The 15473-nt window shown below is 45.0% G+C and overlaps 1 protein-coding gene across 5 annotated transcripts in view; it reads right to left on the reverse strand.

Annotated features, from left to right (window-relative positions):
- PDZD2 (PDZ domain containing 2) overlaps positions 1 to 15473 on the reverse strand; it is a 265174-nt gene that overhangs the window by 49881 nt on the left and 199820 nt on the right. For all 5 annotated transcript variants that reach the window (XM_073681359.1, XM_073681382.1, XM_073681375.1 and 2 more), the window contains 5 exons: positions 12917 to 13031; positions 9452 to 9525; positions 6865 to 7084; positions 6638 to 6755; positions 5281 to 5413 (listed from right to left, as the gene is read on the reverse strand). In XM_073681359.1, coding sequence (XP_073537460.1) covers positions 5281 to 5413; positions 6638 to 6755; positions 6865 to 7084; positions 9452 to 9525; positions 12917 to 13031 — 660 coding nt within the window. The remainder of the gene's footprint in view (positions 1 to 5280; positions 5414 to 6637; positions 6756 to 6864; positions 7085 to 9451; positions 9526 to 12916; positions 13032 to 15473) is intronic.

A 15473-nucleotide genomic window follows, 5' to 3' on the forward strand; every position in this document is an offset into this window, starting at 1 on the left:
ATTCTAGGATATTGTACAGATGATTTTTGGAGGAGTTTCCTGCACATAGAGGATGGAACAATAGAACATAAATGCTGTGTATCACATTCCTTAGAACTTATCTGTTTATTAACCATGTAGGGGGCAGCGTCCTCTTATCTCCTTGTCCTATAGATACAAGTGTGTAAACTTACACTTGCACCATGCGGCACTAGGATCTTCTTGTGTAATTTCTCTGGTTTATGATACACGGATGTTACACGACAGCCACAGATTCTTTACAAGAATATGAATCCTTCTCTCTCCATGCACAGAAGGAACGGCTGCGGAAAGGAAATGCAGCCGGGTCCCCCTGGATATCATCAGCTCCAGTGTCTGAGAGCAGAGAAAAGCGAGGACGACATGTGGTTCTTATTGTTCCCTACAAATACCATTTTATATTAGCTGGAAAGTGAAAGGCAGAAATAAAAAGTGCAGACTCTGGAAGAGCTCAAAAGACATTTCAGCTGCATGTTTATTTCATTATCGTGCAGAGGCAGAGTGTCCGGCATTGCAGGAACATGTGGAATAATTAGTGGGAAGATCGTCACGGAACCATCCGACTTCGCAGAACGTTCTTCCATACTGGCAAAATCCTGGGATCTGGCTGCTGAAAACTAAGAGTTTGTGCACAAAAAGTTTGAAGAGGTTTTTTTTTATTTAGCTGATCCTCTCCAAAAAACTCTTGGAAAACTCTTCTGATTTATTACTAACCACTCCAAACCAGGGACTGTCTAATGAAAAGGCTACATACAACTCTTCAGCAAAAAATACATGCGCACACATTTAAGAAGCTGGCGCACCAGCTGAGGATGAAGGTGAAGCGGCTTTAGAAGAAAGCCGGCACTTTTTCTTGGTGGTTTTGGGAAAGTTTTTGCGCGTGTTGAGAGCTCCTAACTAAAATACAGGGTTCGGGTCCCCAGTTCGGAACCATCCAGTGCACTACAAAATTAGTCTCCCTATTTGCATTACATAAAGAACCCACTTTTATTCCTTTAATGACCAACTATTCGTTTAAGGGGTTTTTTTTTTTTGCTTTTTTTTTTAAACTAATTTTGCTTCTCTTTCCAGCAGCCATAATTTTAATTTTTTCGCATTGGCGTGGCTGTATGAGGTTTTGCTTTATGCAATACAAACAGTGTTATTTTAAAGCCATTTTGGATACTTATAAATTACCGTGTAATTGCCTTCATTTTTTATGCAAATGCACAAAAAAAAAGCAATTTTTGGTTTATTTTTTGTTTTTTCTCGGTTTTTATATTGTTCACACTTTCTACCAAATAACTCCTGTTGAATGAATTCTCAAGGTTATTATGGTCATGTGGATATCTAATAGGTGTAGGTTTTTTTTGTTACATTTATGTAACAGAATTTATTTTATATTTAAAATATTGTTGTTTTTTTGCAGTGGGACTTTTTAACTTTATTTGCAAATGTTTTCAATGTAGATATTTTTATATAATTTGTCCCCCAAGAGATAATCAAAAATCACTGAAGAACATTTATTTACTTTAATACTTTTTTCCCCACACTATAACTGGGTCATCCATAGGAGCCCCAGTTACAGGGGAAAACAGATAAGTCGCTGACAGAGCTAGGACCCAGCAGCTCCGCTATGCCCGAAGACCCAGCAGCCATGAGAATGGCAGATCCAACAGAAGCAATGATGGTGCCAATACTTCTAAAAACCGCATGGAGATCATTAGAGCTATGTAACCAACAAAATAGAAGACAGAAGTGGTGATAAACTGCCTCTGGCTTCTCTCCGGGGTCAGCGACTGTCAGACATCGGACCAATTCCTGCTAGATTGCAGGAATTTTAACTCCTCAATGTAAATTAATATTAGCGCGAGTCAAAGCCCAGAACCAAGTGCCATAAATTTCCGATTCTTGGTTGTCATAAGGTTGATGTAAGGTGTTCAATACTTCATTTCTCCTGCGGAGGTGCTGCAGGGAAATTCAAAACCCGCTGTTAGGCACTGCTATAGATTCAGTTGATCACTCGCCTGTTTTATCTTTTGACCCAAAGAAAAACCCTCATTTGGATGATTGGATTTTATGAACAGGACAGAAAACGAAGCAGTGATCAATGTGATCGGAGACGTTTGCATGGCCTGATGATTGGGAACCATCATTTGGCGATCATCAGATTGTGTAAAAGTGTCGCCCAATCCTTGACCGATCATGATGCCATATATCATCATGCCCCAATGATGCCCCATTAGGGACAGTTAAAAGCTGTATTCCCTATAACACCATAGTTTCTCCATAAATGACGCCAAGTGAAACAAAGACGTCGGTCGTCTTGGACCTTTCACATTTTGGAATAACACGGCGTCTCATTACGATGCGTCATCCCGATGGACACACGAGAAGAAGAGGTCGGAGTCAATAAACCAAGCCATAAAGCAGGGGGCTCTAGGGACACGATCATTTCATCCTCCACGTTCAATCCTGCGGCTTTCGTCCTTTATTGTGGCCATTTACAGGAAAGCCACAAGTAATGAGAAGCTTCTGTTTCTGTGTGAAAGCGAGAGCCAGGAAGGAACACGTACGGCATACTAAGGAGAGGGCTCACAATAAAGGCGCTCTCACTACGGAGGATGCAGGGGCGCGCACCTCATAATGAGTCCTTGATAAACTCCAAGATTAAGTAACTGCATGAAAAAGGCTCATTTCCAAACACTCTCAGAGGGGTATGACGATTTATGCAAAGGATTCCGATTCATTACATAATGGAACCTTCTACAATTTCCTAGAACCTTTTTCATATAAACTGCGCCTGGTTTTCAAGATCTCTGCTTGTTGTCACTCTTTTGGAAAACTCCGCCGTTTAGCCATGAAATGATGTACAGAAATAAAAAATGGAGGTCACGCCGCAACTGGCAAACTGAAACGTGGCCACAAACGACAGATGTAAGAGAATAACTAAGATATGGGTTTTAAAGTCCTCGACATCAGTGATTGACAGCAGCGTTTAAATGGTTGAAGTGCAGTGATCGGGACTTGCTCCAGACGCTGCACTTACAAGCAGATGTCAGCTGCATAACTCAGCCGGCATCTGCCTGGTATTAAGCGGGCTCAACTTCTAAGAAAAACTATATAATAGGTTATTACAGGCTGAATAAAGAGTAATTAGTTGTTTTTTTATTTTTTTTTACTTAAATATAAACATTTTGTAAAAAAAATAATTGCGCAATAAAGTTTTATTAAAAATGTCTAGACTGTGTGGCTTTAAAGTTCAACTTTGATGTGGTCCTGAATCAGCTCAGAAGATGGTTCAGAAGAGGAGAGATAAGAGTTAAAGTCTTTGCCGTCAGAACGTGCCCTAAGCATCTTTCTCTGCCACTGATCCTGAGGACGGAGAATTAAAGTCCCTATTAAAGGAATAGAAAAGTGGTTGCACATGCTCACTAGTGCCTTAATGATTCAGAGGACTTTGAGACACGATCAGTGAGGTCTCAGCAGTCTTATCCCCACCAATCACACATTTTATCAGCGATTCTGTGAATAAGCAATTAAAGCTGTTCATAGGACAACATCTTTACTTCCTTTTGAAGTTTGTACATACCATGGCGAACAGAGGGTGAAGAAGCCTGAAATACGTACAGCAATACATAGAGGCTGTAGAAACCTGGAGTATGTACAGAGATACACAGAGGCTGCAGAAGTCTGATGTATGTACAGTAATACACAAATATTGCAGAAGCTTTAAGTATGTATAGCGGTACATAGAGACTGTAGAAGCCTGGAGTATGTACAGTAATACTTAGAGGATGTAGAAGATTGATACATGTATATTGATACATAGACGCTGTAGAAGCCTGATGTATGTACGGTGACACAGAGGCTTTAGAAGCATGGAGTATGTACAGTAATACACAGAGGCTGAAGAGGCCTGGAGTATCCACAGAGATACAAAGAGGCTGTAGAAGCCTGGAGTATGTACAGTGATTGAAAGAGGGTGTAGAAGGTAGAAGTCTTGAGTATGTACAGCAATACATAGAGGCTGTAGAAGCCTGGAGTATGTACAGCAATACATAGAGGCTGTAGAAGCATGTAGTATGTACAGTAATACATAGAGGCTGTAGAAGATTAATACATGTACATTGATACACAGTGGCGGTAGAAGCCTGATGTATGTACAGTGATACAGAGGCTTTATGAATGGAGTATGTACAGTAATACACAGAGGCTGAAGAGGCCCGGAGTATGCACAGAGATACAAAGAGGGTGTAGAAGTCTGGAGTATGTACAATGATACACAGAAGCTATAGAAGTCGGATTTATGCACAGTGCTACATAGATGCTGTAGAATCTAAACAGTCCAATTATCTTAGCAAAAAATGGCGGCTTGTGAATACAATGACAGCAGCTACTCTGGGAGACAATACACTTGTAATATTCTGAAATTTACATTGCTATTTCTTTCCCTTTACTTTTCTGGCTACAGGAAAATTTGGAAGCACGCATTGATTTTAATTTGGAATATCAAAATGGATTATGTATCCCCTGGACATGAGAACTTTATATAAGTGATGATTTCTTTATTTCCAGAGCGGTTACAGTGGGATTTATTGAACTCCGTTTAGCTCCTAATGGGGAGGGGGGGGGGGGTGATACATTTTCGCTCCAGGGAAAATTATTTCCGTCTTTTGGCAGAGAGATTGAAAACAAGATTGTTCATTGCTCCACATGACTACACAGGTCTGGTTATATCACATCAAAGATGACTAATCGGAGACGCTCCAGTCCCTCCCGAGAGCACTCAGGAAGATCATCCGTTATAGAGGATCCTATAACCCTGCAGAACGTCATAATGCTTGTATAAGGAGGCGAAAGGGTTAATCGAAATAGCTTGATGGCAGTGATGGAGTTAATTTTAATTACCTAGGGCAGTTAAGGGGTCAAAGGTAAAAATGGGTCCAATTCCTCGGTGGCCCTTGGCAGTTGCCCAATTTGCCACATCCTACAACTGTCCCCGAATGCATGCATAGTGATCCTAATATGCTTGGGAATTGCATATATGGCAATTCCTAAATGCAAATCACAATTTTTGGGTTTTTATGCAGTCCTGTTTGTAGTCTGTAACGATGGTGATGCACAGGTTTGCTGTATACCTCAAAAGTGACACATTTCCCAACATGCGTCTTGCTTTATTTGCAAGCAATGTAGCAGCCAAAAGTTTAGATTTGCAAAAGTGGACAAACCCTTTAAGGCATTTTCCTACAGTTCGGACTATAATCATGGTACCCTGCTCACCTTTGGGTTTGGGTGGCGACTGATGATCAGGCTTACGGGACCCGGCCCACACTCGCTCAATATGGCATATGCCTCACTCAGCGCGGCATGACGAAGACTCACAGAGTCTGCTTCCAATATCTGATCGCCTCGGCTGCAAATTAATAAAAAAAAATAATGACATTTATAAATTTAAAGGGAACCTGCGGCAATGTTCTTTACACCACTGGTCACGGGCTGCTTGAAGAGTCCAGTGGGCGGTCCTCCTGAATGACTGACAGCCAATCAGATATTAGCATATATTTCAAAATAAATGTGTAGAACCGACCACTGGACGTATAAGAGGGACCACCCATAGTTCTTAAAGGGGTTATTCGGAATTTAAAAAATATGACTGCCTCCTTCCATAAACAGCGCCACATCTGTCAATAGGTTGGTATTGCAGCTCAGCTCTATTGAAGCGAGTCAGGCCAAGCTGCAATACCAGGCACAACCTGCAGACAGGCGTGGTGCTGTTTTTGGAATAAAGCAGCCATGTTTTTCTAATCCAGGACAACCTATTTAAATAAATGTATTCCTAATTAACAGCATTAAAACAGAAGAACATTGAACTTTATAATAAATAACCTCCCGGTAGTTAATAACCTGGTGGATGGATTCTGACACTTCTATGTGAACAGTATTATTATATAGAAACATCTGGAAAGATTCTCCACATAGATCAACCCCCCGCTCTTCAAAAAAGGATTTCCCCCTTTATTAAAAGCACATTTCAGGAAGAAATTCCATTCACCAGAACTGATGATTTTATCTTCTGCGACTGGAAAAGTCTTTCAATTAAAGTGAGAAACGCTCAGTAGTTAAAATGAAGGCGACAACATGAAAAAACTAGTAATATATACAATAAATGCACATAAGGCTTTGCAAAGCCCTGTTCTTAGGGTTCCAGAACCCCATTATCGGGATCCCTGGGGATTCCAGAGGTCAGACTAGCGATCGGCAAGTTATCTCCAAACCTATGGAGCACCAGCTCATAATGCAGTTAGGTAGTGAAGTCCTGTGATCACAGCAGCATAGGCAACCCAATAAAATCCTGTAATTAGCAGTATTAAATTAGGGAATAAATTGGATATGGATAGGGGATAACTTGCCATTTTGAGAAAACCTTTAAAAGGGCTGGTCTACTACTCGGTCCACCCCTTCTCAATTATCATACTCCTCCAAAATCATAACAGCTTGCACTAATCTCCAGTGCTATTGCCATTCCAGCGTTGTCGACCGCTTAACTCCGCTGCGGGCTCACTTCCTTCAGATGTAGCCGCCACCCGGAGAAAGTCAGAGAGCAAAATAAATTGGAGCTAATAAAAAAATCAAGTACCTCAGCCTTCCGTCCATCTTGGCAACAGATCCTGGGGCTAGGCTGTGAATATAAATCCCCGGAGAGCTGTTTTCGAGAGTAAGGCAGCAGACACCAATGCCCAAACCGACGCCGGGCTCTGCAACAATGGCGCAGATAGAATTAGATATGTGCAGTCATATAAACTATAGCGTCTACGGAGCTTAATATTGGGGCTGCAGTCATCTTTTTTTTTTTGTTATTGTTACCTTTGTTAAGAGTCACATCCATAACGATCCTGTCTTTAGGGCCGGGACCTTTTCGAGAGGCGGAGTCCCCATCTTCTGACCCGACCATAGATGCCCCAACACTGATATGGGAGTTAGGAGAACTGGAGCGACTCATCAATGTCGGAGTGGCACATGGGGTGAGGCTGGGGCTGCGGAGCCTGGTACGTACCGTTAACGTTATTACACCTTTTCTGAGTAGCTGAGAGGAAAAGAAAAAGGAAAAATGTTTTCCAGATTCCATAAAACATATGAGCACGGTAACATTTTCAGCTGGAAAGGAGCATCTTGTACTATGCTTTGATTGTGATAACAAGAAAATCACATTATAAAACAAAGCTAGCCTCTTTAACCCCCTTACTAATTACAGAACTCCATTGGGTAGGCTGGTGCTGCTGTAATCACAGGACTTCACTAATTATCTAGTGCTGTTGTAGAGCTTCCCTAGTTAGCTAGTACTGCTGTAATCACATGACTTCACTAATTATCTAGTGCTGTTGTAGAGCTTCCCTAGTTAGCTAGTACTGCTGTAATCATAGTGCTTCACTTATTAGCTGGTGCTGCTGTAATCACAGGACATCACTAAATATCTAGTGCTGTTGTAGAGCTTCCTTAGTTAGCTAGTACTGCTGTAATCATAGGACTTCACTTATTAGCTGGTGCTGCTGTAATCACAGGACCTCACTAATTATCTAGTACTGTTGTAGAGCTTCCCTAGTTAGCTAGTACTGCTGTAATCATAGTGCTTCACTTATTAGCTGGTGAGGCTGTAATCACAGGACATCACTAATTATCTAGTACTGTTGTAGAGCTTCCTTAGTTAGCTAGTACTGCTGTAATCATAGGACTTCACTTATTAGCGGGTGCTGCTGTAATCACAGGACCTCACTAATTATCTAGTACTGTTGTAGAGCTTCCTTAGTTAGCTAGTACTGCTGTAATCATAGGACTTCACTTATTAGCTGGTGCTGCTGTAATCACAGGACCTCACTAATTATCTAGTACTGTTGTAGAGCTTCCCTAGTTAGCTAGTACTGCTGTAATCATAGTGCTTCACTTATTAGCTAGTGCTGCTGGGATTACACAACTACTTTACAAGCTGGTGCTGCTGTAATCATAGGACTTCACTTATTAGCGGGTGCTGCTGTAATCACAGGACCTCACTAATTATCTAGTGCTGTTGTAGAGCTTCCCTAGTTAGCTAGTACTGCTGTAATCATAGTGCTTCACTTATTAGCTAGTGCTGCTGGGATTACACAACTACTTTACAAGCTGGTGCTGCTGTAATCATAGGACTTCACTTATTAGCGGGTGCTGCTGTAATCACAGGACCTCACTAATTATCTAGTGCTGTTGTAGAGCTTCCGTAGTTAGCTAGTACTGCTGTAATCATAGGACTTCACTTGTTAGCTAGTGCTGCTGTAATTACAGGACTTCACTTATCTAGTGCTGTTGTAGAGCTTCCTTAGTTAGCTAGTACTGTAGTAATCATAGGACTTCACTTGTTAGCTGGTGCTGCTGTAATTACAGGACTTCACTAATCTGGTTTTGTTGTAGTCGTGGACTTTACTAGTTAGTAGGTGCTGCTGTAATCATGGGACTCCACTAGTTAGCTCGTGTTGCTGTAATAACGCAGCTTTGTTCACTAGCTGGTGCTGCTGTAATCACAGGACTTCATTAGTTAATGGAAGTAGCGTGATTGTTTGCTGGAAGGGAAACTTGGCATTACAAACTGACCATTGAAATTGATAACTGAACAAGCAAGGCATGGCAGGCCGAAGTTACTAGACTGGATGATATTCTCTCTTATAGAGTGGCTTTGGGGTCCTAAAAGGAGAACCTCCCTCTATAGCATCTGTAATTTCTAATAGGGCATATGGAAATAGGGGTGTCTTTAGAAGACAAACCCATTAACCATCAAACTTCACATTACAGCCATAGTTTAAACCAAATTTCTAATCATAACCAAAAACACCCTAGCACTAAATGTAACATTAAAGTAATATACAAAAAATGTAATCCCATAATCCAAACACTATACCATTAAAATAAAACCTCATACAACAAGGTAAAACAAGAAAAATGAATTCCCTTTAACATAATGTAGACACAACCTTGTGCCCATATATAAAATCAGTCCTAAATATGGGGTTTTCTTGTTTCTTTATGCAATAATTGGACTTCTATTATACAAGGCTTGAAAAAAAAAATGTATTCGAAATCCAAAATTTTGTTTTATTTTGGATCCCAGTCTAGACCATTGTACAAGATGTGGCCCTCTACATCTGGAGAAGGAGATTAATCGGGAGAATTGTTGACTTAGTTGTTATCTGGGGTCTGTAAGAAATGATGAAGTTATACCAAGTACAGACGGAGGGGTGTGATCCGTCACTATAATCGCCCCCAAGTCATATCAGCATGATATATCCGTCGGAAGGCGGAAAATGGTGAAGATAAGCCGTATCTACGGACACAGGACCAGGGCGGACAACAATGCTGGAGCCCAGGCACCGGGGCCCTGCTCTTTGTAGGGTCACACCACATAACTTTCAGCCGATTTGCACGATACCTTAAAAGTATGAATGGCCTCTTGATGCGTCGTCCCTTGTAACGACTCTCCATTTACTTCCAGGATTTCATCTCCTGTTTGACACACAAATTTAAAATTATGCAATAGTCACGGTCACTTCAATGAACTTCGACTAAATCAATAGTATAAGTGAATATAAGACACTTTGTGAATATGCTTCTTTTTCCATTTAAGTGCCACTTCTTCTTCCCTGCCTCCTGAAATCATCATTCACTCCGAAAAATAGCAAAAATGTCAGCTCACTGAGGGATCAGGTTACAGCTGCATATTGACGTCTGAGGTGAGGGGTGAAGGGAGGAAACAGCTGTGAGAAAGGTATATGCTAATGCTTTCTGTTTATCTCACTCCAGAGCTGGATTTACAGCTGCACTGCTCAGTACTGCTGTATAATTTCCTCCATGCTGCTGCTGCTGTTTCTGAACATGTGCTACATAGAGACAGGAGAGCAGGAATCCCTCATATATTTTTTGTGCTCTGTATGGGAGACATTATAACAGCTAAACTCTACCCACTAGCGCAGAGACAACTGAAAATTAGAGGCATTAGAGTATGCAGATGGGGAAAACTGGTGAAAAATGCAGGACACAAGTCATTCAATGGCCTCAAATAGTGTTACGTCTCGTGAACACACAACAGCTTATTATGAAGTAATAAGAAGAGAGTTATACAATCTAATCAACATTGCAAAAAAGGAGTCCATACAAGTGATTCACACTGACCCTTTGTCATGTGGGACCTGCAGAAGGACAGAAGGAGGGGGTAAGGGGACATGGATGTCATATCGGTGGGTCTTCTGCTTGAGATCGCCACATGATTCAGTAAGATCAGCTCTCACTCTGGCAGTCCAGGCAGACACATGTATTACACGGATGGCTATGTAACTGAATGGCAGCCATACAGTAACACAATTTCTAAGCGATCGCCCAGGAATTTATATGCCAGATCCGCTACAGTCAGGTGATTGCCGGGCAGGCTTCATTGCAAAAAATAATATGGTTGTCATATTGGTGCACTGTCTAAAGGTGATTCCCACATATACTCCACATATATAATAGTGAGAATTTTTTTTTTAATTATTCATGAATGAATTTTAAATTGCACAAGGTTTGTGAGGACAGAAAGAGATTGAATGTCTCATCTTCTTCCTTATCTAGGTCATATGCCCAACACTGAAGGGCTGTAGAGTATAAAAAAATGTAAGCGTTTGCTTCTCTGATGAGATGAGGAAGGACAGATGAACGTGAAGTCCTCGGATGAAATCTATACAGGAATTATGTAGGTCAGGAACTACTTGCCATTGTAAAAAGCATGACGATAGGCCAAAGCACAATTGGGTTTACTGGAGCAGATTAGCAGGTTAGGCAGAACGATCGTCGGGAGGCTGCACCGGCACAACCATCGTCGGGAGGCTGCACCGGCACAACCATCGTCGGGAGGCTGCACCGGCACAACCATCGTCGGGAGGCTGCACCGGCACAACCATCGTCGGGAGGCTGCACCGGCACAACCATCGTCGGGAGGCTGCACCGGCACAACCATCGTCGGGAGGCTGCACCGGCACAACCATCGTCGGGAGGCTGCACCGGCACAACCATCGTCGGGAGGCTGCACCGGCACAACCATCGTCGGGAGGCTGCACCGGCACAACCATCGTCGGGAGGCTGCACCGGCACAACCATCGTCGGGAGGCTGCACCGGCACAACCATCGTCGGGAGGCTGCACCGGCACAACCATCGTCGGGAGGCTGCACCGGCACAACCATCGTCGGGAGGCTGCACCGGCACAACCATCGTCGGGAGGCTGCACCGGCACAACCATCGTCGGGAGGCTGCACCGGCACAACCATCGTCGGGAGGCTGCACCGGCACAACCATCGTCGGGAGGCTGCACCGGCACAACCATCGTCGGGAGGCTGCACCGGCACAACCATCGTCGGGAGGCTGCACCGGCACAACCATCGTCGGGAGGCTGCACCGGCACAACCATCGTCGGGAGGCTGCACCGGCACAACCATCGTCGGGAGGCTGCACCGGCACAACCATCGTCGGGAGGCTGCACCGGCACAACCATCGTCGGGAGGCTGCACCGGCACAACCATCGTCGGGAGGCTGCACCGGCACAACCATCGTCGGGAGGCTGCACCGGCACAACCATCGTCGGGAGGCTGCACCGGCACAACCATCGTCGGGAGGCTGCACCGGCAGAACCATCGTCGGGAGGCTGGACCGGCAGAACCATCGTCGGGAGGCTAGACCGGCAGAACCATCGTCGGGAGGCTAGACCGGCAGAACCATCGTCGGGAGGCTAGACCGGCAGAACCATCGTCGGGAGGCTAGACCGGCAGAACCATCGTCGGGAGGCTAGACCGGCAGAACCATCGTCGGGAGGCTAGACCGGCAGAACCATCGTCGGGAGGCTAGACCGGCAGAACCATCGTCGGGAGGCTAGACCGGCAGAACCATCGTCGGGAGGCTAGACCGGCAGAACCATCGTCGGGAGGCTAGACCGGCAGAACCATCGTCGGGAGGCTAGACCGGCAGAACCATCGTCGGGAGGCTAGACCGGCAGAACCATCGTCGGGAGGCTAGACCGGCAGAACCATCGTCGGGAGGCTAGACCGGCAGAACCATCGTCGGGAGGCTAGACCGGCAGAACCATCGTCGGGAGGCTAGACCGGCAGAACCATCGTCGGGAGGCTAGACCGGCAGAACCATCGTCGGGAGGCTAGACCGGCAGAACCATCGTCGGGAGGCTAGACCGGCAGAACCATCGTCGGGAGGCTAGACCGGCAGAACCATCGTCGGGAGGCTAGACCGGCAGAACCATCGTTAGCAGGATAGATTGGCAGAACCATTGTTAACAGGATAGATTGGCAGAACCATCGTTAACAGGATAGATTGGCAGAACCATCGTTAGCAGGATAGATTGGTAGAACCATCGTTAGCAGGAGTTATTAGCAGAATTAAAGTAAGAATTATCGACTGTTGAATGATCGTTCTCAATCACTGCCCGATATAAACACGCTTAGCGGAAAACTACAAAGATGTAATGCATGTTTGTCGTTGATCGTGTCTTTTATGCGGGTGTCAGTCGCCAGCAAATCCCCTCATAATATATTGGGTATGTGCTGTGAAAAAAAATGTAAACTGCAAATGTGAACATGTGCAAGGAGTTTGGATGTCCCTGTGTTTGTGTGGGATTCCTCCTGCTACTTCGGTTCCGTCCTACACTACCAACACACATTGATATAGATTGTGAGCCCCACTGGGGACAGAGTCATGTCACTGTCTATAACAGGATGCGAAATATGTTGGCACAACATAAGTCATAGAAATAAATATTAGTACATGTCATCACAAGTAGACCAGTCAGTGTGAGAATAGAGGTACTATACATGTATAAGCATTCACACCGTTGTCCGCCCCGTTCACGCAGCACCGTACCTTCTTTAAGTCTCCCGTCAGCAGCTGCGGCTCCATTTGAGAAGATTGTTTTCACAAAGATCCCCATGCGACCTCTGGCTGAATCCTGACCTCCAACAATGCTGAACCCAAGACCCTGATCATAGGCAAAAAGGTTATTAGTAATTTATACTGGTTATAGGACGGAATAAAGGGAATAAAACAAAAATAATATTGTTCAGCATTCCTTCAGATTTTAATAAAACTAAAGCATATTGAAAGGTTTGTCCGGTCTACATGTACAGAACCACTTTGTAGGGCTTTTCATATCATATCTCTATTTTTGTGCTGAAGACAACCATCTCCTGCTTCCCAACTTACAAAATGAAAAGTTCTCATCACAGCCTGCAATGTTACAGATGAGTGAAGATGCAGCCTGGGCACCTTTCACTATCTGCTGGTGCTGCTGTAATCACAGGACTTTATTGGCCGGCCAGTGCTGCTGTAATCACAGGACTTTATTGGCCGGCCAGTGCTGCTGTAATCACAGGACTTTATTGGCCGGCCAGTGCTGCTGTAATCACAGGACTTCATTGGCCAGCCAGTGCTGCTGTAATCACAGGACTTTATTGGCCAGCCAGTGCTGCTGTAATCACAGGACTTTATTGGCCAGCCAGTGCTGCTGTAATCACAGGACTTTATTGGCCAGCCAGTGCTGCTGTAATCACAGGACTTTATTGGCCAGCCAGTGCTGCTGTAATCACAGGACTTTATTGGCCAGCCAGTGCTGCTGTAATCACAGGACTTTATTGGCCAGCCAGTGCTGCTGTAATCACAGGACTTTATTGGCCAGCCAGTGCTGCTGTAATCACAGGACTTTATTGGCCAGCCAGTGCTGCTGTAATCACAGGACTTTATTGGCCAGCCAGTGCTGCTGTAATCACAGGACTTTATTGGCCAGCCAGTGCTGCTGTAATCACAGGACTTTATTGGCCAGCCAGTGCTGCTGTAATCACAGGACTTTATTGGCCAGCCAGTGCTGCTGTAATCACAGGACTTTATTGGCCAGCCAGTGCTGCTGTAATCACAGGACTTTATTGGCCAGCCAGTGCTGCTGTAATCACAGGACTTCATTGGCCAGCCAGTGCTGCTGTAATCACAGGACTTCATTGGCCAGCCAGTGCTGCTGTAATCACAGGACTTCATTGGCCAGCCAGTGCTGCTGTAATCACAGGACTTCATTGGCCAGCCAGTGCTGCTGTAATCACAGGACTTCATTGGCCAGCCAGTGCTGCTGTAATCACAGGACTTCATTGGCCAGCCAGTGCTGCTGTAATCACAGGACTTCATTGGCCAGCCAGTGCTGCTGTAATCACAGGACTTCATTGGCCAGCCAGTGCTGCTGTAATCACAGGACTTCATTGGCCAGCCAGTGCTGCTGTAATCACAGGACTTCATTGGCCAGCCAGTGCTGCTGTAATCACAGGACTTCATTGGCCAGCCAGTGCTGCTGTAATCACAGGACTTCATTGGCCAGCCAGTGCTGCTGTAATCACAGGACTTCATTGGCCAGCCTGTGCTGCTGTAATCACAGGACTTCATTGGCCAGCCTGTGCTGCTGTAATCACAGGACTTCATTGGCCAGCCTGTGCTGCTGTAATCACAGGACTTCATTGGCCAGCCTGTGCTGCTGTAATCACAGGACTTCATTGGCCAGCCTGTGCTGCTGTAATCACAGAACTTCATAGGCCGGCCAGTGCTTCTGTAATCACAGGACTTCATAGGCCAGCCTGTGCTGCTGTAATCACAGAACTTCATAGGCCGGCCAGTGCTTCTGTAATCACAGGACTTCATAGGCCAGCCTGTGCTGCTGTAATCACAGGACTTCATTGGCCAGCCTGTGCTGCTGTAATCACAGAACTTCATAGGCCGGCCAGTGCTTCTGTAATCACAGGACTTCATAGGCCAGCCTGTGCTGCTGTAATCACAGGACTTCATAGGCCAGCCCGTGCTGCTGTAATCACAGGACTTCATAGGCCAGCCCGTGCTGCTGTAATCACAGGACTTCATTGGCCAGCCAGTGCTGCTGTAATCACAGGACTTCATTGGCCAGCCTGTGCTGCTGTAATCACAGGACTTCATAGGCCAGCCCGTGCTGCTGTAATCACAGGACTTCATAGGCCAGCCCATGCTGCTGTAATCACAGGACTTCATAGGCCAGCCAGCGCTGCTGTAATCACAGGACTTCATAGGCCAGCCTGTGCTGCTGTAATCACAGAACTTCATTAGTCAGCCTGTGCTGCTGTAATCACAGGATTTCAAAGGCCAGCTAGTGCTGCTGTAATCACAGAACTTCATTAGCCAGCCTGTGCTGCTGTAATCACAGAACTTCATTAGTCAGCCTGTGCTCCTGTAATCACAGAACTTCATTAGTCAGCCTGTGCTGCTGTAATCACAGGACTTCATTGGCCAGCCTGTGCTGCTGTAATCACAGGACTTCATTGGCCAGCCTGTGCTGCTGTAATCACAGAACTTCATAGGCCGGCCAGTGCTTCTGTAATCACAGGACTTCATAGGCCAGCCTGTGCTGCTGTAATCA

This window comes from Phyllobates terribilis, unplaced genomic scaffold, assembly GCF_046119375.1.
Source record: "Phyllobates terribilis strain yellow unplaced genomic scaffold, ASM4611937v1 Scaffold_1__5_contigs__length_1240528914, whole genome shotgun sequence".
In the NCBI taxonomy this organism is placed as follows: domain Eukaryota; kingdom Metazoa; phylum Chordata; class Amphibia; order Anura; family Dendrobatidae; genus Phyllobates; species Phyllobates terribilis.